Source organism: Crotalus tigris, unplaced genomic scaffold, assembly GCF_016545835.1.
Source record: "Crotalus tigris isolate CLP2741 ecotype Arizona unplaced genomic scaffold, ASM1654583v1 scf7180000017716.2861928, whole genome shotgun sequence".
Taxonomy (NCBI): Eukaryota; Metazoa; Chordata; class Lepidosauria; order Squamata; family Viperidae; genus Crotalus; species Crotalus tigris.
In genome coordinates this window covers 436225-460626 of record NW_024096587.1, presented here as the reverse complement: position 1 = coordinate 460626, position 24402 = coordinate 436225, and the positions used below count along the sequence as shown (strand labels likewise).

At 37.2% G+C, this 24402-nt stretch overlaps 2 protein-coding genes across 12 annotated transcripts in view; one reads left to right on the top strand and one right to left on the bottom strand.

The window, feature by feature from the left end:
• CLCN1 (chloride voltage-gated channel 1) overlaps positions 1 to 4451 on the top strand; it is a 75309-nt gene extending 70858 nt beyond the window's left edge. For 4 of the 5 annotated variants that reach the window (XM_039338678.1, XM_039338676.1, XM_039338677.1 and 1 more), the window contains exons 22-23: positions 571 to 657; positions 2475 to 4451. In XM_039338678.1, coding sequence (XP_039194612.1) covers positions 571 to 657; positions 2475 to 2711 — 324 coding nt within the window. In that variant the 3' untranslated portion in view covers positions 2712 to 4451. Of the gene's footprint in view, positions 1 to 570; positions 658 to 2474 lie in introns of those variants that run through there. The other variant, XM_039338680.1, reaches the window with a different exon arrangement.
• Positions 1 to 24402, bottom strand: part of FAM131B (family with sequence similarity 131 member B) — an 82847-nt gene that overhangs the window by 2783 nt on the left and 55662 nt on the right. For 3 of the 7 annotated variants that reach the window (XM_039338685.1, XM_039338681.1, XM_039338686.1), the window contains exons 5-7: positions 22647 to 22861; positions 21672 to 21815; positions 7653 to 17090 (exon numbers count right to left, since the gene is read on the bottom strand). In XM_039338685.1, coding sequence (XP_039194619.1) covers positions 16474 to 17090; positions 21672 to 21815; positions 22647 to 22861 — 976 coding nt within the window. In that variant the 3' untranslated portion in view covers positions 7653 to 16473. Of the gene's footprint in view, positions 1 to 681; positions 1753 to 7652; positions 17091 to 21671; positions 21816 to 22646; positions 22862 to 24402 lie in introns of those variants that run through there. The other 4 variants (XR_005556170.1, XR_005556169.1, XM_039338683.1 and 1 more) reach the window with 3 other exon arrangements.

Below are 24402 nucleotides of genomic sequence, written 5' to 3'. Positions count from 1 at the left end.
CGGACATATACAAGCCAGGATCCAAAATCAAAAGGCAATTTTCCCTTTTCCCTGGTTTGATTTGTTCAGGTTTACAGCATCTCAATTTTACTAACTTATGCCCGTCTATGACTGTTTTATATTTCCCTGAGTTAAGAAGAGCTTAATTCCATTTATATCCCATCTAGATGAACTCACTCTGCTTTTGCTACCTGAGAATACTCTTAGCATGCTAGTACATGAGAGGAAGATAGTCTAGTCTGATGGGTCATAGGTTATGTAGAATTGGAAAAATATTTAAACCATAATCTTTTATTTATTTTGTATATTGCATTACTATGTAACTTAATATCAGTTGACTTGGTACAATTTGTTTTTTAATGCCAACAAAATATTACATTGTGTTAATTGGATAAGTTGATCTCTACTTCTAATTATTCCAGTTTCAGACATGAAGGTTTCATTCTTTGGCTTTGCTCTAATATGGGTAAAAAAAAAATCACCATTCTTAACCTATTTCAAATTCTCCATGAGTTTGCAATGGTTGGCCTGTTTTATTTGCTAATTGGTCTTTTCTTCTCATTTCTGTAGACACATACCTTGTTTTCATTGCTAGGACTCACCCATGCCTATGTAACCAGCATGGGAAAACTAAAGGGTGTGATTGCACTGGAAGAGGTAATTTAAATCATGTTACCTTTATATTTTGTCTGGTTGAGTCTTGCTTGAGAGTAAAGAAAAGATCTCATGGAAAACCCATAACGGGAGGGGGGAAAAGACAGTAAAAGATGGGAGTGCTACTTATTATACACCACTTACATCACACTCTTACCATTCCTTCTAGAATCCTATTGGTGCCTTCTCAATCCACATTTAGAAAAGACTTTTAAGGCATTTTCTCTTCCATTTAGCTTTATTTTACATTTCATGTATTCTTTTAATACTATCAGTGATATATAACACTACTCCCCTATGGACTTTTGATTCAGTTCCCAGAGCTTCTCCATACAAAGCCAGCAAAATGTAACTTGTAATATCAATACCTGCAAAAAAGTAATGTGTACTATTTTATTTTCATTAAGTTTAAATTGAAATATTTTATTTTATTCTGACCTCTATTTATTTTTCAGCCTTCCCTAATTTTTGAAGCATACTCACTTGAAGGCTTAATGCACCCTTGCTAACACTTACAAAATCTGATATACAAATATATGATTATCTGCACTACAAGAGTAATCCCTCTTTAAATCCTCTTAACATTCAGAAGAAAAAAAATATCTTTAGTCTTATTATGGCTTTATTGCCTATAATGCTAACTGGATTGTGGCCTTTTTCAGAAGAGGAGAAATTAGGTTGTGGACTTGAATTGAATGTATACATGTTTAACTCCTGTGGCTTTGTCTTCCTCCAAAGAATCTTGGACTCTTTTGGTTTGTGATGGTGCTATTTATTTATTTGCCATCTCCTTCAAAGAGATGGACCAGTACCTTCAGTCCATGGACCGGTACCTGGCTGTGGCATGCCAGCAATTGGTCCGCACAAACAAGCAAAGCCCCATCCATGGGATGCAGGCAGCACACAAAGCCACATACTCTCCCCTCCACGGAAAAACCTTTTTCCATGGAACCGGTCCCTGGTGCCCAAAAGGTTTGGGAGGAGATAATGGCTATTGAGCCACTTACTTCTTTCGTGTACATGTACTCCTCAGTATTTTTATAGAGCAGTCATTTTCAGCAACTCTCCAAGTTTCCAGCCAGCACTATTTGAAGACACCTAGTTGGGGGTAAAAAAAAAAAAAAAAAAAACAACCCTATTGTACTGTAAAGATAATGATAATCAAAGGGTTTTTTTTCCCTCCTTGAGCATCTTTGAACTTCTGACATGAGGATCTCAGTTGCTTATTTTCTCCCTTTATGAAGAATAAAAATATCATGAGTAGTAAATATCAGAGTGGAGTTCTGTGTGTCTGTATGACAGGACTGGATAACTTGTGAGCTGCAATCCCCCTTTCCCCACTCCCAGCAGCCCATTTGAGGCCTCCAATGCCTCATATATTAGACGTAGATGAAAATTTTGGATCTTTTTGCATTTCTGATGTTTAAGAAACAAAATGGGTCCCTTAACTTTTGCAGAGTTAAAGCAGCTAGTGTGACCTTAAAGACCCCCCCCTCCCCAAAATTTTCTTATGGAAAGTGTTAACTTTGTTAAATATTTACAAATCATACTTTGTGTACACTGCTGAGATTCATATGTTGTAGTGGTCTAAAGAATGAATGAATGAACGAATGGTTTTAAATGCAAAAAAAGGGATTAAAAGGTTTTTGATCTTGCCTATTTTGGTAACATTGTCATGTGATAAGGCAAACCAAGAAGGGTCAAAAATGTGGTCCTTAGGATGAAAATGATTGCCCTTCTGGTCTATGGAAACTATTTTAATGGAGGAAGACTACTTTTATGCAACTTCCTTCTTAATTCTGTGTCTCTCAAACTCTCAGCTCCAGAAAGCTATTGAGGGGTCTACAAGTACTGGGGTCCAACTTCGTCCTCCTCTTGCAAGTTTCCGTGATGCCACCCAGACTTCAAGCAACAAAGAGCATACCAATTGGTCTACAAAGTTGTGGAACAAAGACAACAGTGATACAGTCCCTGGGAAATCTGCAGCGGACTCAGGACCAGAGAACTCAGTGGGCCCTAGTTCCCCTTTCTCACAAGAATCTTCCCTCCCCAGGTAAAGAAAAGGGAAACTCCTTGCTTCAGATGCTGATACAGAATTGGAGGACATAGAAATTTTTGGCCCAGCTGCTGAGAACACCTCAGACATACTCAAGGACCTTAACCTGTGCTCCAGAAACCTGGAAGATGATAAGGATGATAACAATATGACAATAGAATTGCACCTTGGAAAAATTTACCTCATCCTTCAGCATAATCTGCCCACCATACTTGCATTTCCAGGAAAGGCTTGTGACCTGATTTGCTGGTATCAGTGGAAGATAATTCATGCTGGAGAACTTGTGTGGCTGTGTGGACTGGTTTTCCTCTGCCATTTTCAGTGGGATGCAAGAAAGACATGAAAAGCAAATGGATGGAAGGATCCTGGTTTATATCCTCCAGTTTTGCATCCTTTGATTATGATCCCTGTGTGGGGCACTTGGTATGGCCCCATTGTCTATAGGGATATATTCCAAGTTTTCTTCAGATAATCCTACCACTTATATTATCATTCAGCATGCCATGGTGTTAGCCCTATGGGGTAGTCCAGACAAGAAGTATAACCAGGAGTACTAACTCTATCTTTATGGTAAGATTGCATTAACAGACTCTTGCCAGAATGAAAGTATTTCTCCCCTCCTTTCTTTTTCCTTGCCAGAAAACTAGGGAGGATCTTTTCTGAAATGTTTCCCATGCCCTCCATCCATCTGTGGGCTGCCTTTAACACTGGTTGTCCAGTCTGTGGCTTTCCCTCTCTCCGAAGGTCATTCCCACATACCATTGTGTATGGCCATCTTCATCCCTTTGAGGTGTTCTGATCTAAAGAAGGGTCAAGAGAACTTAGCCCAGGCTCAGTCCTGATGTAGAGAACTCATCCCAATTTGTAAACAAAACAGAATATGACAAATGCTTCATACCCCCCTTTTTGCAATGTCCTTTCTTTTGAAATAAACTCCAATCTATGCTCTACATGTGACACTACTTCACCCCTTTCACAAAATCTTCTCATTTTGTCATTATAGGCATAATACCTATTATTTCTACCATTTAGCACATCCTTGCCCTAAAAAAATCTCCCACATATTGAAATATTCCTCTGAAATGTGTTGCTGGGGTAAAAACACTAGAAACAAGTCTGATTCTTTATTGAGGAAATTATCACCAAGTATACTTGACTAAGTAATACAACTACTGTTATCCAGATAGTTCCCCATTTTACCTATGCAGACACATTCATAAACCTTCAATTTTACATGTAGTGATGCATTTGTCTGAACATTACTGTTTGATTGAAGTCTTGGGGGGGGGGAATCAAACCAGAAGGGGATGTCAGTGAAGTCTAAATGCTGATAAGCCAAGGATTCAAGTTAAGGGTTAGGGTATAAATATCACGTACATCTTAAAACGTCCTACTGTTATTACTTGAAGGAAATTTCTATAAATACTGTCTTAAACATATTTGTGGCTGTGACTAAACTCTGATATGGGAAGAAATTGGTGTGTTGAGAAGCAGCATCAGTAAGTAAAAGAGCGGGTGGCATTTCTACGGATATTTCTGCATTTTCTCTTTGTATAACTTTTATACAAACCTAACAACACTGGCTCTTTCCAAAGGAATCCCTAAGAACAGGATGGTACTGAGCATTCTGTAAGAAATAACAAGCACAACTAAATTTAATGAATGATTGTTAATTGACTTCAATGATTCATCAGAAGTGTATGCCAGATAACCAAATAAGAAAAATCCTTGCTTAACCTAACCTCTTGCATCTATAATCAATTCTTGTTGCAGCCACTGCACTCAGACTGTAACTCTTTTTGTACTGTTTTATTAGTACTGTACAGAAGTGGTACCAGTACTGTATCATCAGCCACAGTCAATATAGATGTTTTAATTGTTTGAACTAGTGTTTCCGAGCAAGGTTTGGTCTAACAAATGGAGAAAAAAATATTTTGGGATTTTTGGCTCAGGTATAAGGAGCCTGGCTTGGCAACACAGATCATTAGCATCAAAGAGATTAAAATTTAGTCCTTGTAAATGCTCTTGCCATTTTGGCTAGAGTTTCTCAGGGAAATAAGCACAATATTCCAAGCAGAATAGCATCAGCATCAAGTTAAAATCAGCATCATATATTTAGAGAAGAGATTGGAAAGAACACATCTGTGTAATGGAAGTCGCTTAGACTTGGCAATGTCCATTTTCACACCAGTCAAATATGGAAAATTGAAGTTTTCCATCATCAGATCTCCATCATTCAGTGAATTTAAATCTTTCATGGAGTTGTTACTTGATCTGATAAAGGAAATAAGGTGGCAATCTTACCTATAGTGGATTTTACCATTTTTTCTGGGAAATGCCTTCCTCAGGTTTGTCAGAATCACATTGGACAGGGTTTTTGTTGGGAATCATATCAGTGTTTGAGTATTTTGAGGCAATTTGATAGCCATGTCCCAAACTGCCTATTCAAGACTGATTAAATGCAGATCAGCTTTATTTAATCACTCTTCAGTCATTCTTTCAAACAAACACACAATTTGCTGGTCTATACATTTTAGTGCTATGAGTTTCTTGCCAGAGGGATACTGGCTGTTTGGAACAATACTTTAACTAAATCCAGAATTTGGGATACATATCAGGCACTTAAGGCAAATCTTTGCCAGTTTTGATTTTTCCATATCTGAATCAAAATGGATAAGTCTGTAAATAATTGAATTTTGATTCTCTCATTCATGTACATCAATACAACAGCCTGCAATATCAAATGAGAATGCAAACAGGACTTGTTCCCAGCTAGGCAATAAGCAGGACAACCAGCCAAAAGCACAAAAATTATTTCTTTTGTTATTGTTGTTGCCCCACAGCTTCTGCTTCTTCCATGTCACAAGCTGCAACTTTTGGGTATCTTTTACTCTACCTAAATAGTCTTCTAATTTACAGTATTTAGCCCACATTTTTACTGGAGTGATAATTTTTTTGTTTGGCTTATACTGCTTCAGATTGTAGCTAGAGGATAGATGCAACAGTCATCCATTTTAAAAAAATGCCCAGAGAAACTAGATGCCATGGCATCAAGGATGTGAAGAATTTCATTAATATAAAACTTGTAGAAATTCTAAGAGTTTCTTCAGCCTACCATTAATTAGAGAGAATTAGAGGAAGCAAAAACAAATCAAGCAACTCCATATGGTATTTGCTCACCTTCTTCAGAATTACCAATGGTATTTTGCTTTGCCTAGGGATATTAATGTATTTTGATAATATCTTTATTTTGTTCTAAGACTGGGAGTATAATTTCTTTAGCTACACTCATTACTAAATTCCATAATCTTGTAGTCCAGATATACTGTTTACTCTTCTACTGGAGTAAACTTACCTTGATGGTCCTTTCTGGGCTAATAAGTAGATTTCAAATAAAACAGAAATTGAAATATGCACTCTTTGATTTTATAGACAATCTTAGAAATACAAGTTATTCTGGAGGCTGGTGCTTTGTAGCACATCAGTTTCGTGCAGACGCATGTACACAATCATATTTCTGGAAAAGTCATATAGGGTGGGACTATAAGAACACAAAGAGAGAAGTGCATAGAGGCAGTATTGGTTTTTAGACCAAAAATATGAAGAGATGCCATAATGTAAATTATATTTCTGCTGATGGTATTTCTGAAACTTCTCACCTTTATGTCAGCATGATTTTGCAGTCATTGGAGGTCTAGATTATGAGTTTTTCTAAGTATTTGTGCTTCATCTATTTACATGTAGTCCTCATTTAGTGACCCAAATGGTACCAGCAGCTGTGTTGTTAAGTGAAGTAGTCACTAAGTTGGAAATCTTGTGACCACAACTGTTCTTTCCTTTTTCTAATCCCCTGCCCTTTGAATGTTCATCCCAGTGCTGGGATAAATCGTAAGAAAATAATTAATGTCTATATTTACATTAATTGGAGAGGAAGAGTAAGCAGGCACACAATGGAGAATCCACAACAAAAGCAATGAGCTGGAATCAGCAACCATGGTGTGCTGTGCAGTGCTAACTGTCTGGTGTATCTCCCATTGTGTGCCTGCTTATGTAATCCCTTTCTCTCCAATCTTTCTCTTCTGTACTTAGGCATAGGAGAGATTGCCTACAGTAATTGCTTGTTTTTCTCTTCACCTCCTTCCCTTCTATGGAATAAGTATATTTAAAATTAAATGACAAACATTAAGTCTTACCATACTTAAAAAAAAATATATTCACTTGGCTAAGGACACTCATCCAACTCTTTGTAACTAATGCATAGTTACACTGGAAGGATTGAAACAAGATTATTTCTATAAACATAAATATTGCTACAAATGGCAACTATATTTCTATTTCATTTTGACTCCCTCCATTAAAAAGCAGTAAAATTTATCACAGGTTATGGTGGCTTTCACTAAGCCACTGCACAGCAGCAAATGCACTGAATTATAGATCTGTTTTCTTGGTCAGAATGGCTAATGGAGGTTTGCTGTTAATCATGACTTGAAGTAACTTGAAGTCTAAGCCTGGTTTTTTCAAACTATGTTCCATGGAATCCTTGAAATATGATGGAATTCTATGAGAAACTTGGGGTAAAAAAAGAAGCCAACACAAATGCATCCAGTTTTTCCATCACTGGAGCTTTGTCTTTTGATCAGGAGTTCCAGCCAACTTCCTTGCTCTGGAAAAAAATTGAAATCACTTGCTATACAGTTTATGGAGGAGGAGAAGGATCTGAGTCACAGCTGCAATTTTCAATAACTCTACATTTACAGCAATATTTGCATATTCTTCCATTGAAGTGTGTGCCACATACCTACTGTGAGGGCTACTTTTGAATAGAGAAGAATGTATGCTTTATCTGTTCATACCATGATACTTAGCAGACAGAATCTAACAGATTGCACAATCCATTTGGAGGCACTTCCCAATAGAAATAAAACACACTTCCACCAACCACAATGGCAAAACCACGTGCTGTTTAATAACATTAACTTGATGAGGTTCTTACATGCCCTTGCAGGCAACGCTCTCTTTTCCTCAATGGCTATTAACCATAACCAGGCATGAAACGCCATATAATTTTTATACCTATAGATATAGTTACACACAGGCACACATATGTGTATGCGTGCACAAAAGATATATGTATATATATATTGAGAGAGAGAGAGAGAATATATATTCTCATAAGTCACATTATCAAAAACATGCACAGAATAGCCAACCAAAAGAAAAAGAAAAAGGTTTAAGCAAAGATGTTTTGGAGTTGGAAGACCAAAGGCAAATCTGGTTTTTTTTTTCCTGCTCAAGTGCCCCAGGACTGAAGGAGGTGAGAGGGTTATTTTTGTAAACCCACTTCTGCTTTTCCTCCCATTCCTTTCCTGGAAAGTCACTGTTCTCAATTAGTCCCATCTTTTAAAGATGGAAAGAAAACTAGTTTTTTCCCTCCCTTCTTCAGAAATTCAGAATTGTGAAAAGTCTTAAGACTGGTCTCTCTTTATAACCTTCCCTGCAGCTAACCATAACCAGTTTAATCTTTTTTTAAAAAAAAAGCCCCAAACCTTTGGTTTCTTTAAACATGCTTCAATTACACTAGCCCACTATTTCTTCTCTTTTATGTAGCTCCTGTATTTATTGTCCTGTGTTCTGCTCTTAAGCTTATGAAGAGCTTTTCTTTTCTTTCTTTCTTTTTTAAAAAAGTCCCTTCTAATTGAAAAATTATTTTTGAGGCTCATTTTCTAGCTTAGAGGATAGGTACACCACTTCATACACAGCACCAAATGAACTGGAGAAATATTTTTTAAAAATATGGTACTATATTCAAAAATGATTTTTGTCTCCCAGACAACATTTTACAGTTCCTAGAAATAACAGTAAATTAACATCCAAACTTATAATTGCCCATACAGATTTTGGAACAAAATTCGGACATCTTTAAGAAAAAAGGAAACAAAAGTGCCATACTGAAGTTTGTATAGTATTGAAATGTCTAAAGAAATACACTACAGCTATGCCTGGAGTAAAAAATGTGGTGGTGGTAGTGGGGGGAACTGAATTACTTAAAATAAACTATGAATTTATTTAAAATACTTTTTCTGCTTGCTTCACTATACCGTAAGCCTCTCAATGTGAATATGCAAGTTTCAGATTATAACTTGGTTTCCCATGATTATAATACTCCTCCATTCAGATAATCATTTGTGCACAGAAAGTGAACATTATATGGAAACCTGGCTCGGAATATCTTACCCCTGATCACCCGCTCTACCAACTGCTGAGAATTATCTTTGCATACAGAAGCATTGAAACCTAGGCTCCCCTCACCTCTGGCAATCAAAAATGGTACCATCTAGAGATACAGCTTTACTATATAGTGAAATCCAGGCCAGAGACCTGAATACACTTGACAGCATCACCCACAAAACAAAATGGGGATGGTTTAAAATGAAAAAGTAGCAACCAGCAGAGCAAATGCAGCTTTTCTACCACTGCTTCGATTATTTCGTCTCCCAATTATCTTGATTCTTGAAAAGCTCAGTCACAGGAAGACAAAATTCAGCAGAACCTACTGAATATATTTTGCTGCCCAAGGTGAGGCATCAGAATTTTATATACTGTATATATAAAATAAAGCAAATGTTTGTGTAAGAGTTTGTTCCAGAGTTAATCCCTTCATTTCTCTCTCTCTCTCTTCTTATGAGCAACAAGTAAATACAGAGAGATAATGACTTGTCACTAGGGGCTACAGTGAAGTAAGCAAAATCCCTGGCATCAGAGCTAATTTAGTGACTTTCAAAAACAATATAAGTCTATCTGCAGTTACATTATCTGCATCTATGTGCCATTTTCTTTATTTGCTAGATGGCTACAACATTTTTAAGTGAAATATGATTAAGAGAATGACTTAATTCTCTTTGAAATATCCAAAGTAGTAATAAATTAAATCACTAGCCATCTTCTCAATCAGTTTTTACAGAATAATTTAATGCATAATATAAATAGATGGATCATAGTTGTTTGCAGAGCCCCAATTTCTCTTGTTTTATTCCTGTCTTATGTAAGAATTATCTTCCATTGTCTGGACTGATTTAAAGCCAGGGTAGTGTAATGGTTAAGGTGCTACAGGATCAAGTTCCAGGCTGGCATTTGTCATAGAAGCTCATGGGGATGACTTGGTCTGGTCGCTTTCTCTCAGTCCCCCCTATCTCACAGAGTTTGGGTGCTATGTCCACTACCATGAGCCTTGAAGGAAAGGGAGGCCATATGTTGCATATATGAATAAATAGATTACTTAAATGGAGAAATGCAAATGGATTAAGAAACAATTCATCAGCAATGGAACAGCAAAGTAGTTCAAAACAGGCAGATTTTAAGCAGGGGAGTCCATCGTGGGGATGGTATGTGTCAAAAAAGTCAAGATGTTAATAATGACCATGTGATTGAAGCCCAGCCACTTGTATATCGCACACATGTACAAAGGGACAGAACTTCAATATCGCGGTCATGATCGCCATCTTGAGTTTTTTGACCACCCTCATCCTCTGGATGTCACTGTTTTAGGCCTACCTAAGGGAGAAAAAGCATTGCTTCTTACAATCCTCTGCATTTCAAGGCTGTATGCAGGAACGTAGGAAAAAAATAATCAAAACAAATGCTTATTTGTGATTTCAACATAACCAAGCTGAAACTTTGAAAATGTTTTCACAACAACCAACTCACTTCCTAATTTATTGGTCTGACCTGAAAATTATATTTTGCTTTAACTGCCCAGGGAACTAGAGAAATCCAAGAGCAAGAATAATGGTGGCCAGAGGGCCACACTATGCTTCTGTCCTGCCCAAGGTTGTGGGCATGAGGTCACCGTGGAATGGGGCTGACATTTTCAGAGCCCATTGGGAGGGTGCTGAAGAGGATAAAATGTCTCCTTTGCCTCTTAAGACTTTTTTTTTTTTTTTAAAGGGAAGATAGACTGATTTGGGTGGCAGGGAATTAAGGCGGCTTCAAAAGGTTGATAATTTTACTTCTGAACTCCTCTGAAACATACAAAAATATTGCTCTTCATGAATGCCTTCCTTTACGGCCTGGAGTGACACAAAGCAAAGCCCTCTCTCACACCCAGACTTTCTAAGCAAGCCTATCTTAACAAGCACCAATAGGTCTTATTGCCAAAAACGTGTTCCTAAAAGGAGGTGGGTAAGTTGGCTGTGGATGATGGAAGCTGAAATCCAATACAGCTGAAAAACACTTGACTAGGCACAGGAACATTCTCCTCAGAACATGTCAGTTTAATTTCTCTAATATAGTTCTTCTCTCTGCTTTGCTGTTTTCCACTTCACTATTATTTATGTATTAAATTTATATAGCCACCCATCTCACTTCCGTGACATTTTAAATGCGTAGGTGTTAATATATGTAACTATTAACCATGTAACCCACTATAATAATGTCTTGGAAAGCAATATATTAATATTTAAGCAAGACACAATTTATATCTGGTTGCCTTTTCTAGAAAAATCCTATTTTCATATTACACCCTAATGATTTTCATATATACCTAGATGTTTCATTCAAGGAGAAAAAAGCAGGATGGAACAGTTAGTTATCCATATTAGCTCAGGTGAGAAATTGAAAAACATGAATGATGCATGTAAGACCTTTAGGCACTGGCTAGGCATGATACAGGAGGCACATAAAGTATCTGATTAACATTCATTTTTTTAAAATGCAGTTGCAAAGCTTTGAATTTTATTTTTAAAAAGTCTTTCCTCAGGAGCTGCTGATTTGCTCAAAAATAGTTCCTACAGCTATTTCTTCCCTCACAAAACTTGTTGGTTTCCCTTTATCAATGGAATAATTCTGTTAGAAATGATTTAAGTGGCTTTCTCACTTAAGAAAATCTTTCTAACAATTGCTGAACTAAATTAAGGGGGAAAATGGAGGACTTAATTGGCCTTCAAAGTTCAAGGACATTTTGTTTTCTTTCATTCCTGGTTAATTCGCTTCCATCTTGAGCAAGCTGCCAGCAAATAGAGCTTGTCACTATGCTTCCCAGTGTTGTGATGCCATCTTTCAGGTCTTCTAGCAGTTAAGAAATGAATAAGGAGAGGGAGTTAAGGCTCAGAGGGAAGGACAAGCAAGGGACACACATTTATGGAATGCTTCCTCCAGGACTCTTTGGCAATCCCTTGGTCACCTGTTCAAAATACTTCTGTAAAACTGCTCAAATATCTTGGAAGAGACCTTGTTAGCATTCATGCCACAACATCAACATTGCAATATTACACCAAAGTGAATTATTTAGTGAATAGTACCAACTACACTATTTGCTAACTATGATTGTACTGCTGCATTCATGCAAAGGAACAGGAAGTGGCAACAGAGGGTTAAAAATGGCTTCAAGGCTTTCCCCCCCCCAAAAAAAAAGTATATCAAGGAAATCCAAGGCCAGATCTTACTTGTTAAAAAAAGATTAGATATTCCTAATGGTTTCATGAATAACCTTCTATAAGATGGTTGTCATTATTCATGTATATAAGCCAGGAATGAGGAACCTAAAGTCTCTATATATGGATCAAAGTGTAACTCCCAGAATTCTTCTGTGGTAGGAGCAGTGGTGAGGACATTGAATATTTCAGGTTCATAACTTCTGAAGAGGGATACATTCCTCAACCTTGGCATAACTCTCCAGGCATCTGCTACATGAGCACAAATCTACATATCCCCTCCAATATTCTTCACTCAGGAATTCACTGCCTATCATTTCAGAGACATTCAAAATAAAAAGCTACACAGTGTATCTGCATTGCATGGTTTCGTTTTGCTTTCATGTTTTAAAGAAGAAACCAAGCAAATAAAAAAGAAAGGCATGCATATTTCAAATATGATGCATGTAACAAATAAGAAATTTCTGAACATGTGAAATCAGTGAGAGTTAATAAATGCAGCCCTCATAGACTAAAAAGGCTTTCCCCCCCCCTTAGCATTCGGTGGTAGAATTCCATTTAGAGCTGAGGTAATAATAATAATAATAAGTTGGAAGGTACTTGAAGGTCATCTAGTCCAACCCCCTGCTCAGGCAGGAAACCCTATACCATTTCAGACATGGCTGTCCAGTCTCTTCTTAAAAACTTCCACTGTTGGAGCATTCACAGCTTCTGGTTAATTGTTCTAACTGTCAGGAAATTTCTTAGTTCTTCAGACACAGGTTGCTGATAAATAACAATAAGGCAGTGGAGTTGGAGAACTAAGACAGCAGACAGAAGCAGGGGGCTGTAACCCTCTCTCAACTGCCCTTTTTTCCCAATGATCCTTCCTGGTTTGTTTTTTTCTCAGTCAGGCTCTAAGCCCAGAAATAAACTTGCCTACAAAGTGGTTAAAAGAAGGTGCAGTATGCTATGCTATCTGCCTGTTTTCTTCTTGAATTTTTTTTTTTTTAAATATCCCCAACTTTCCTAATTGAAGCTTTCTAACTACAGTATGTTCAGAGCTGCAGAACTGCAGAGCTGCCCTGGCATTGGCTGTCCCATCTTTTGATAATAATATTTGCTTTTCAGTTAGCTGGTACTAATGCATTTATATCAGGAATCACTTTGAGCTGTTTCCATTCAGGTCAGTGAACCTGACCTGACTCTGTTTAGCAGCTGAGAGCGCAACATTTGTTGTTAGTTTTGAAGGTATCACACAAAACTATTTTATTGTATGACTAGAGCAATACAGCCATTCTGTATTATTTTGTCCAATAAAATGAGAGCTGCAATCTTTCTGGATTTGGAATGCTACAGAACGGATAACTGAAGCTGAAGGATTTTTTCTCATCTGGGGCCAAGTATAACTTTTTCTCTGCTGATGTACCTGGCTAAGAGCAGAGACATCAGTACACTTAAACAAAGGGAACAACAGGAAAGGTATTTTAAAAGGCAAGATCCTTTTGCAGGGGGTGGAGGGAGAGGAAGGTAAATGGAGTTTCATATCCTGAACAATTCTATTTATTTATAAATCCTCCCCAAGAATTGTACAATTTAAATGAAAATATGGTTATCTTTGTTTGGTAGAACTTTCCAATGATAGTTCTAGAAATCTACAATACAGTTGTGATTCTCTATTCCACTGTACACATTGTTCAGTCATATCCCCAGTTCTTCAAACACAAAATTAGCTTTCTCTTGTTGTTTCTTTACTGAATTCCATGCAATATGATCCTCTCTGGCATCTCTCAGACTGAGAAAAATATAAATCTCTCAAACATTTGTGATATGTGGCATTATTAAATGCATGTTGCTTACATTTTCCTTTAAAAAAAAACGACAGACAATAAAATAAGGTATCTAAACAAGATGAGCCACTTATTATCAAGGTCAGTGAGCGCCAAGATGAAAGCAGGATACATTTACACAGAAACAAATTTACCGTAAACATCCAGGTTTAGTCCTGGTCCTGGATAGGCACATGGAGCAAAATGGTTTGGAGGAAAGGAGAATCAGGCTGCCTGAATCTCCGCCCTCCCCCATCACAATACTGGAAACATCTCAAAGCTTTCTTGGTTATCCTGAAGGCTTGATGATGTTGGAGTTTCAATCGTTCTTGGTTTGCAGAGATGCGCACTCCGCACTCTTCATGGTTCTTCATCATTGCTGGGAGAATCCCCCAAAACTGACTGAAAGCCAGAATGCAGCAATTTAAGAAAAAAAAAAATGCAAGAACATGAGGTGTTGTCCTCATATCCAGCGAAGTTCTGTATCCAACCCTCTTAGCCTTCAGAGGTTGGCACTGTAGCATGTAAACATATTTTAAAAGAGAGGTGGGCTCCCAAAGGCTCAGAGGTTGAGCAGTCTCCCCAACCCAAGGAGCCAGGAAGAGTAAGGAAACAGAGACAAGGAAAAGAAGGATGCCAAAAGGCTTTTCTTTCATGCATTTGCTTTGATTATTTTTGCCTGACTATTTGTCCGTATGATGGAAATGTCCTGAAAGAAGGTGCAGTGAAGGGGAAGACAGAGTTTCTTGGTTGTCGAAATACACGGAGTTCCCCTCAATTCTTCATGAAAAGGGTGGGGGCACTTCAGCTCCCTTTTACTGATGACATCTGGATGCAAAGCTTTTGAACCCAATGTTCTTCCCCTTTCTCTACACAAAGGGGGTAAGATCTGAGTAAGCAAAGCGTTGCTGTGCAATTTACTCTTCAATTTTGTAGCTAGCAGACCCAGAGAAAACGAACTAGTTGCAAGCTACATTGAAATTTCAGGTAAATAGAATGAATGGTGCAGGCATAGAGGAGGAAAAGAGCAGAGAAAATGCAGAGAAAATGTGTGGTGTCTTCTCACCACACAATGTTGGGTCACCTTTTATGGCAGTGTCCTTATTTCTGCCACTTTAATGATGACCACAATTTTCTTTTATTGATTCTGGCCATTTTTTTATATTATTATTTTCTTCCATAGTTTGTTTCTGACAAACAATGGTGAAAGAACACAGTATTAAAAACTAGATTTCATAATGCTAATTTCCATTTGTCTGCCAAGACAAACCAATAATTGAGAAAAAGAGATAACTTGAGATCAAACTCTATGGGCCACAAGACTTAGCATTCACTCCCCCCAAAAATCCCTTTATCAAATAAAAATGGGAAGAATGTGCCGCCTAGTATTTTCTTACTTTTGACTGAGCTAGGCATTACAAATATTTCTCAACAGAACAAAAAATCCTACCGGGAAAATTAATGCAAACAGTAGAGAATTACTCTTGGCCCACTTTCAATTTTGCAATCTTTTCAGAAGAACTTGCAAGCCTAGGAAAGGAGTATTACCTTTCACTAGATGGCACTAGGCCATTCCCTCTGATGGCCAAAAAACTGTTACAACGTAAACATTTGGGAGAAAAATAGACGAAAACTAAGTCAATAGTTAAGTTGTGGTATGTGTTTGCTTTTGTTTCTTTGTCTTGTCTTCCCTTCATACAATGGAAAGACTGAACTTCAGGTCTGCATAAATTATAAGATAGACAGATGACCCCTGCTCCCTTTTCCCTACCCTACATGCAGTGCTCAGTAATAAATAGAGGGGGAAAACTCTCTCCAGGCCCCAGAAAGGCAAAGTTAACAGAGGGTGGGTGCATAAAGAGACTTTCAGCGGCAATGCATGCACACGTGCTGAAGAATGAGGTTTGAACTAGACTCAAGAGTACCTCAGTTTTATCACGGAATAGTCACTACCCCTAAAGTCCCACAGTCTGGATCCATGCCCTCCACTTCATGGTCCTCTAGGCCTCGAGTGAAAGCTTCTCTCCAAATAGCACCTCACTTCCATAAGTAGAATTCTTGATGAGGCCTGACTTCTTTTGTTGCAAAGTTATCTAAGAAGCATCCCTCTCTCCCTATCATTGTTCCACCAGGTTCCAAGAGGCAGAGCGAAGCAGCGTTTTCTCAAGAGGCTGTGTTAATCGAACCAGCCTCACAAAACCACTCTTGATAACCAGCATAACTTGTTCCCACTGTTTGCAATGTGCACATGAGGCTACTATCTTGCATTCCCTGAGCTTTCTGGGCAGTAAGTCCTAAAGGTTCAGCCTAACGTGTGCAGGAGGGGAGGGGGAGTGAGCAACGCCCAGCACTTTGGTCCTTGGCTTACCTTTCCATAAATCTAAGGATAAACAAGTGTGCTGTGGGGAACTGGGGGAGCCTGGGGAATTGAGATAGGAGGAACTGAGGGGCTGGAGAGGGGCTTCCCTGACAGTTTCCCCACCCGTGTTTCCCATGCATATTGTCAAAGGTTTTTCAACAGCCAGCATTAGTTATTGGTTTCACCTTCTTCCTCATCAAAGGACTGAACTCCAGATGATGTAACATCAGAAACTTTGCGGCTAAGGGCAGCAGGCTCTGCCTCCTCTCTGGGTGAAAGAGACTCCAGATCCCGGCATACAACATCGTCCTCTTCTGGAGAAGGTTTCTTGTTCAACAGGGGTGCTTTCTCCAGCACGGGGTTCCCTTCCTCTTCTGCGTGAACTCCCACGAGAGTGCTGGATTCAGCATTACCCCCGTTACCAGGGCTATCCTCACCGCTAGGAGTTGTCTGAGCTGGCCATACCTCTGCAAGTCCAGTATTTTGCAACACAGCCTGTTGCACTTGCTGGTGTTGTTGTAGCTGTTGCTGTTGTTGTAGCTGCTGTTGCTGCTGTTGCATTTGCAACAGTTGGTGCTGCTGGATAAGGTTGTTCTGGATTAAAACACTTTCCTGCAGGTTAGACTGGCACTCCTCAAAGTTCTGGCCGAGGTAAGAGCCAGCAGCTGGGGACGCAATGAGGGACTGATCACTGGCTTCCCAAGCATCAGATGAACCCAGGCAGTACATGCCTTGTGAGACGTAAGAGTGAGGCCAGCTGTCATACTGCACCTGGGCCAGGTGTTCTGTACAGAAGGTAGAAAGAGAACAATAAAAACCAAGAGAGAGGTGAAAGGCAGAAGTGAAGAAGACATAGGAAAGGCACAAGCAACAAGATTTTTGTGGCAGGAAGGCAAGCTTGCTTAGCAGTTCCCTGGGGAGGTTGTGAGAGGACACCATTTACAATGAACGTAACTTAAAATTACACAGCTGTTAAGACTCTTGGAATCTCACAGCTGTGAAGATGCGTTCATGATTTATACCATTTTTATTAATCCAATGTACAGATAAAGTGAATATGGATTGAGAATACATATTTATGTTAGATATCTATGAGATGTACAGTAGATGCTTGGATTTTGTGCTACAGGGAGCTGCTGAGAATGTTTTCAGACACTTTTTTTCAGTGATCTGAAACAAGACTAAAAGATCTAAGACAGGAAACAGATCTGACTATCAAAGAGGAGGCAGGTTTTTTTTTTTTTTAAAAAAAAAGAATTTTTGTGGCAAAACTGGTACTTACTTTGCCATTTTACTTTGCCATTTATGTTTTCTACAAGCCTCCCCACCAAAATAAGAAAAACACCTTTTGCTATTTCAAAAAGCTGTTTTTGAACAGTGTATTTCAGTAACTTCGCTTTCACTTGCCATTCCATCTATTTAGTTTCTTGATATCATTTCACCCTCTGCTGATAAAGGAGCCACTACACTTTGCTGGGATAGGGGAGGAATTAGTTTAGCTATTACTAAAATTCTTTGCCCCTGAAATTTGATCAGCTCTTTATCAGATTTTTAAAAAATTATTTGAAAAACAATGGTTTATAAGGGTCTTTGATACTTAAATGACAGTTTTTTTCTTTGCTTTTTGTTTATTCTTTCTACGATTTTTGTTTTATGTTTTTATGGGTTTATGGTTTTTTTTATTTACTATGTATTATATGGGCATTTTAATTCAGATAGTTTTTGACCTATGACTGAACTTCCATGGCTAAGCAATGAGGTCATTCAGTATGTGTTTGATTTTGCAATCTTTTTTGCTGCAAGGGATTAAGGGATCCATCTTCACCACCTTACTTTGCTTGTTAGAAGACCCCCGGGATGGGCAGAAACGGCAATCACATGACCCCAGATGGTGCCACCATCATAAATGCATGCCTGTTTTTTTTTTTGTTTCAGACTTTACCAATACTTGCAACCGATACTCCATTTAAACAATGGCAGATGAATATTTCAAAGTTTATATGACAAGGGAAAAAAACCAGGAATTAGATGTAAACTACTGTAAGATGTTAAGGAAAGAGGGAGTTTGGGTTTACTAAATTTGAAACTGTATTTCGATGCCTGTTGTTTGAGCTGGCTAAAAGAGTGGGTGAACCTCCAGAATAAGAGGCTACTTGATTTAGAAGGTCATGAATTAATGTTTGGATGGCATAGTTATTTATGGTATGACAAGGTTAAGTAAATGTTGATTTTTAACAACCACTTTGTTAGATGTGCCATTCTAAGAGTTTGGAATAAATATAAAATAAGATTTTCTATGGAGCATGCCCATTTGGGTGTCCCCTCAGAAAGCTTTTTTTCAAAAAAGAAATGGTGGCAAAACTGGACTGGTGGAACTTATTGTAAAATAATTTCTTTTAATTTTGGTCATCCTACCCTCAAGTCTAAGGAAGGGCTGGAATCAGAAAGAAGTGTCTGCCATTGGTTTACATATTTACAATTGAAATAAAGATTTAAATGAGACAAAAAGAGTTATGGGTTTGACTTTGTTAAAAATGAATTGGTAATGATGAATATATTATTGCTAAGATTTATAAAGCATTATTGTATTTGAATTTGGAAAGTGAATATGTAAAGCATTGTATGATTCAGTGGGCAAGGAATTTTGGATATAATGTAAAGTTTGAACAATGGGAGAATATGTAGACAAAAAGTTTAAAATTTACACTAAATTACAATTTAAAAGAAAAATTTTATAAGATGATGTATCATTGGTATTTAACACAAGATAAGCTATCAAGCATATACAAAGATACTTCAAATGAATATTGGAAATGCAAATGTAAAGAAGGGACTTTTTATCATTTATGGTGGTCATGTGATAAAGCAAAGAAATATTGGAGTAGGATTCATATTCTAATACAGAAGATTCTTAAAGTGAATATAAAGGTAAAACTAGAAACTTTTCTTTTGGGTTTAATGGAAAAGATTTGGAAAAAAAATTGGAACTCTGATGTTATATATGTTGGCAGCAGCAAGATTACTTTATGCGCAAAAATGGAAGGACACTTCGATCCCCACAATGGACGAATGGCTGCAAAAGTTGATGGGAGTTACCAGAGATGGATAAATTGACTGCTTTGATAAAAGAAAAAAAGCAATTACTTTTGTTTCTACTTTGAAACTTTGATTTTGGTTTTACTGATTAGATAGATTTGTTGTTATAGAAATGGCTAGTTTATACTATCATGGAAAAGTAAAAAGTTGAAATTTGATGTTATTATCTTATTCTACTGTACCAAAGGGAGTCAGAAGTCAACGCCTTCTCTTTCTTTTTCCCTTCTTTTCTACGCATTTCCCTTCCCTTTTTCCTATTATTCGTTTCTGTATTTTTATATTATAAACTAATAAAAAGGGCAACTCAAAAAACAAAAAATAAATAATAACAATAAAAAAAAATAAAAAAAAATACATGCCTGCTGCCAAGTAACTGAATTCTGAACACATGAACACTGGGATTCTGTGACAATTGTAAGTAAGGATGGGTCATAACTACCCTTTTCTTAGCACCATCACAATGGTTGTTAAACAAATGGTTGTAAGTCAAGGACTACCTATAGCATGACAGTGACCCTCTGAGAGTCTCTTGATAGGGTTAAATAAAACTTAATATATAAATAAATGAATGAATGAAAAATAAAATGTAAAAAAACAATAAAATAAAAAGGATGAATAGAAGCAAGAAAAGATATTAAAAGTGGGCTCATCTGCTTTGTGGTAGAAGTCTTCATATTTATTTATTTATTTATTTATTTATGATACTTATATACTGCTTTAAGTGCAAGCACTCTCTAATGCTACTTATGCTACATAAGGCCTATAAACTGACTAAAGGTGTACATTCCTGGGTCCCATCCTATCCTATTTTTTGTTTTATTCTAAGATAATGCTACTTTTATTCAAAATATTCCTCTTACCTCCTTCGCTTTAACCACCTTTATTAAACTATTCACAGAAGGTTCTTTTTTGTTTTCACAGCATTTTTATTTACTTGATTACTGGAGCACTTTGGGGGTATAGATAAAATTTTTAAAAGCAATATAGTTCATATTTTATAATGGTTTAGCTTGAACTAGCAATTTTCAAGAGAGCAAAGTCACGCACAGTTCTCGGGGAATAAGTTAGAATTTCTTTTTGTGTAATATGATAGGAGTGATATTATGAGATTTGGTTGTGCCTTTAAAATAAGTTAAAGATTCAAGATTCAAAAACTTCTTTTTGTACTATTTTCTAATTATTTATTTCTTCAGCAACAAATAAATAATTAATAATGGTTACAATGTTCCACCTGTTTGTCCTGGGGAAAAAAGGAATGCAAAAGGATATTTTAGCTATCCCCCAGAAATCTCTTTATGGACATATTTGTTAAATGTGGATAATTAATATATGTATTTAAATGTAAACACATATTTGCAAATTTCTTGAACATTATGAATGTACATATCAACTAACTATATGTATACATATACAAACTGAACATATGTTGACTGGAATGTAAGCATGCCTGCTTAATATGGAATAGCTCTACCTTACTTCCAGTAGAAGGGTTCACCATCCCAAATGATCTTCTTCAAATAAATAGCATCTGCTTGTTGACAATTAGTATGTCAGAAGGCTAGGTTTAGTAACTTCCCAGCTTGCTACTGTGAAGGATTTTAAGCCAGTCCGAAGGACATCCATTGAGTTGCATCAGCCCCTATTTGTATTCTGAAGCAACATGGTCTAGACCAGGGGTAGTCAACCTTGGCTCTTTTATAACTCGTGGACTTCAATTCCCAGAATTCCTGAGCCAGCTTAGCTGGCTCGGGAATTCTGGGAGTTGAAGTCCACGAGTCATAAAAGAGCCAAGGTTGCCTATCCCTGGTCTAGACACAAGTTTGACCTAAATTCTACAAAGCTTGAGGCACAGAGACCTCCCAGGTGGTGTTGGCGACAAATAATGAAAGTAGAGGAAATAATATAATACAGAATACAAGCTGTGCCTTAAAGCGTTCCATGATTTAGATAATATTAACTGAATACTGGTTACAATAACCTTCTAACAGCAGCCATTATTAGGGATTTAAGGCTGACAGCAGCTTTCTTAACATTATTTAATGTGTTCGCTGCTGATAAAACATTTAAAACCAGAATTTTCCTGCTTGGTGTTTATCCAATATATTGCTCAAAATAAACAGAAAGTTTATAACAAACAACTAAGACTGGTATGCTTGTCCCAATCAGTATAGCTTTCACCTTCTCTAATTGTTTCATGAAAAGAAGATTACTTGTCTCCCTATATCTCTATGTCCATCTCCTGGAAGCCTAAAGAGAAAATAAATATTCACCTGGATTCTCCATCATCTCTTGATAGTTTTCATTGTAGTTGCCAGCTTGGTTTTCCTGGTTGGAATTGACACTTACATCCTCACCATCCATGGAAGACCAGGCCATCAGAGTGGCTTCTGAGATAGCAAACTGTTGCATCACCCCTAAATTACCAAAAGACAGAAAAGAGTCAACGTCGTTCCTTTCTTCCACCTGCCAATAGCCAAAGACATCTGGTGCTTCACTGTCTTTCTTTTCACTGTCTCATTGTCCAATATCCTGACCAATATCCTGTCTCCAAATTCCAATCTGAATCCTGAAATTTTATATTTTGAATGGACAATCTTGTATCAGAATGGCTGTCTCATGCATATAAATACATAGTCAATGGCACAGGAATAAATCCCACCTTTAAAGCATTAGCAAAGTTTGGAAGTTGCTAAAAATATGGAATAGGAGTTGTATAGTAAAAGTATATATGATGTTGGAGTCAGAAATACAATCTATAATATTTGAGGGGGGAAAAGTAATTCAGCATAGAGACGTTTTCAATTGAAATCTTTATTTGTTTTATTTGAACCAGGGTAATAAGACAGTGAATCTTATTTATATTGAGAGATTTGAAGGGATCCAGATCCACTCCAGAATAAGCATATCTCCTCTAAGATAACGCTTGGATTATTTTCACACTTCTTCAAATGTAAGAGGAACAGATCAGAAATTGTTATAGCCAGTATCTGAATAGTCTCAATCCATCTATGCAATATTCCAAATAAATAGATTTGAATTTTGATTCTAATGTAATAATAACAACTGCCTAATCCAGGTCTTTGGGAAGGACTCAACAGATGGGCAACAATGCCAAATCCAGTCTAAACATCTGGCTGAATGTGAAAGGAATCATAATAAATTTAGAAGAATTATTCTGTATCCCATTTATCCTCCTCCTCTTTTTCTACCTAGAGCTATTTGCATACAGAGAAGTGGTTGCATACCTGCAAGGAATCGGGCCTCTTTTTCTCCATCACTCAGGTCAGAGTAAGCATCTGCATCCTTGCGTACTGTCTCATGAGTATGTTGCTGCTGTTGGTTGCTGCCAGCCCTGCCCCAGCCCTGCCACTCAATCATGTGTGCAACACGACCCTGCCCCATGGCAGTGGGCTTGGTAACGTGATCCTTCATGCTGCGGGATATTCCTAAGGCGCCAGATGTTAATAAAATAAAGAGGGGCTATTATACAGCACCAGAGCAATCTGTCATGGCAACCTAGGACAAGTCTACTTTGTTCTCTCTTCCTGTCCCAACATAATAGCTCTACTGTTACCGGAGACTCCCCATAAAGGTTAAAAAAAAAAAGCGCCATGGAACTCCAAAACTGAATTGCTTTGCCATCTTTTTATCTGAACAATACAATTATTTGTCATTGCAGAGGAGAATCTGGGCTCAACAGCAAGAGGCTAATTGGAGCCACAATATAACAATATGTATAATGAATTATAAACAGCCAACAAAATATGATAATAAATGTGCATAAGCAATATGCTTTCTTTAAAAAAAAATGCTGTGGGGAGCAAAATCAGGACTGCAGAGCTCAGGAATTAACACTCATGGCTCTCCTAGAAATAGTCTTCTATCCTCACCCAATTCATGTATTTTATAAATTTGCTCTATGCCTGCAGAGAGAAATTTTGCATTGGTACTTATGGTAGCTTTTCTCCTGATGCACACAAGAGCAGATCTGGAGTGGGTCTTTGGCTGCAGCAGAGCAGGAGAGAGAAAGTGATGAACTTACATGTGTATCTAGTTTGATCCTAAAACACTTGAAAAGAGGGTCATTGACATTGCCTAATGGCAGCTGCAGACTTTAATGAGACGTACAACAAAACTGATCTATGTATTACATAAAGAAATATCTTAATTGTTATTAATACTCTTTCAAAAGACAGTGTTGATTTTAGCTGTCTATTCCCCAACCTTTGCTCTTTATGGGACAATTTTTCTACCTACAAATCAAAAAATTTATAGTAATTATAGTAGGCAACAATATGAAATTACATAATTTAATGTTCATTCATCAAAAATTAAATGTACTGATTGTAATGTATTGATTGTTAATAAAAACAGATTTGTCTATTTTCAGAATGTTTTCAACCATGAAAGATTAATGTTAATTAATTCTGGCACTTGTTTCTTTTCCTAGTTATGACTAAGGTTTTCAAAAGCTTTAAACAGATTTATAGAACTTCTTTAATTCTGTGAATCTTTGGTATAATTCTTTCCTTTTTCTCTACTATGAGTGAGTTGAATAGCCAATTCTATTATTTAAAATGCTTTTAATGACAGAATACTCCCCAAGGCTTCTTATATAATAAAATCACATGGAATAAATACATAGATAATGAAATAGTAAATACCAATAAAAGGCAAAAATCACAGCATCAAAATAATAAAAACTATGTATGTGGTAATAAAGCATGAAGCCTTAGAAAAGCATTACCAATTGAATGTCAAGAGAAGAAAGGATACATCACTCCACACACATGAACTCTTTATTGTAGTGGGGGGGGGAGATTTTTTTTTTTTTTTTTGCATTAGTAAAATAGACCTTGTTCTGGAATATGAGAAAAGTAATAATGTTGTCCGTTTTTTATTTTTACCTCAGACAATAGCAGATTCTTGTTATGTACTCAACAACACCCACCTCCTCCAACATAGAAATGCGAAGGAGTAACGAACCAATTCCGAGACAAA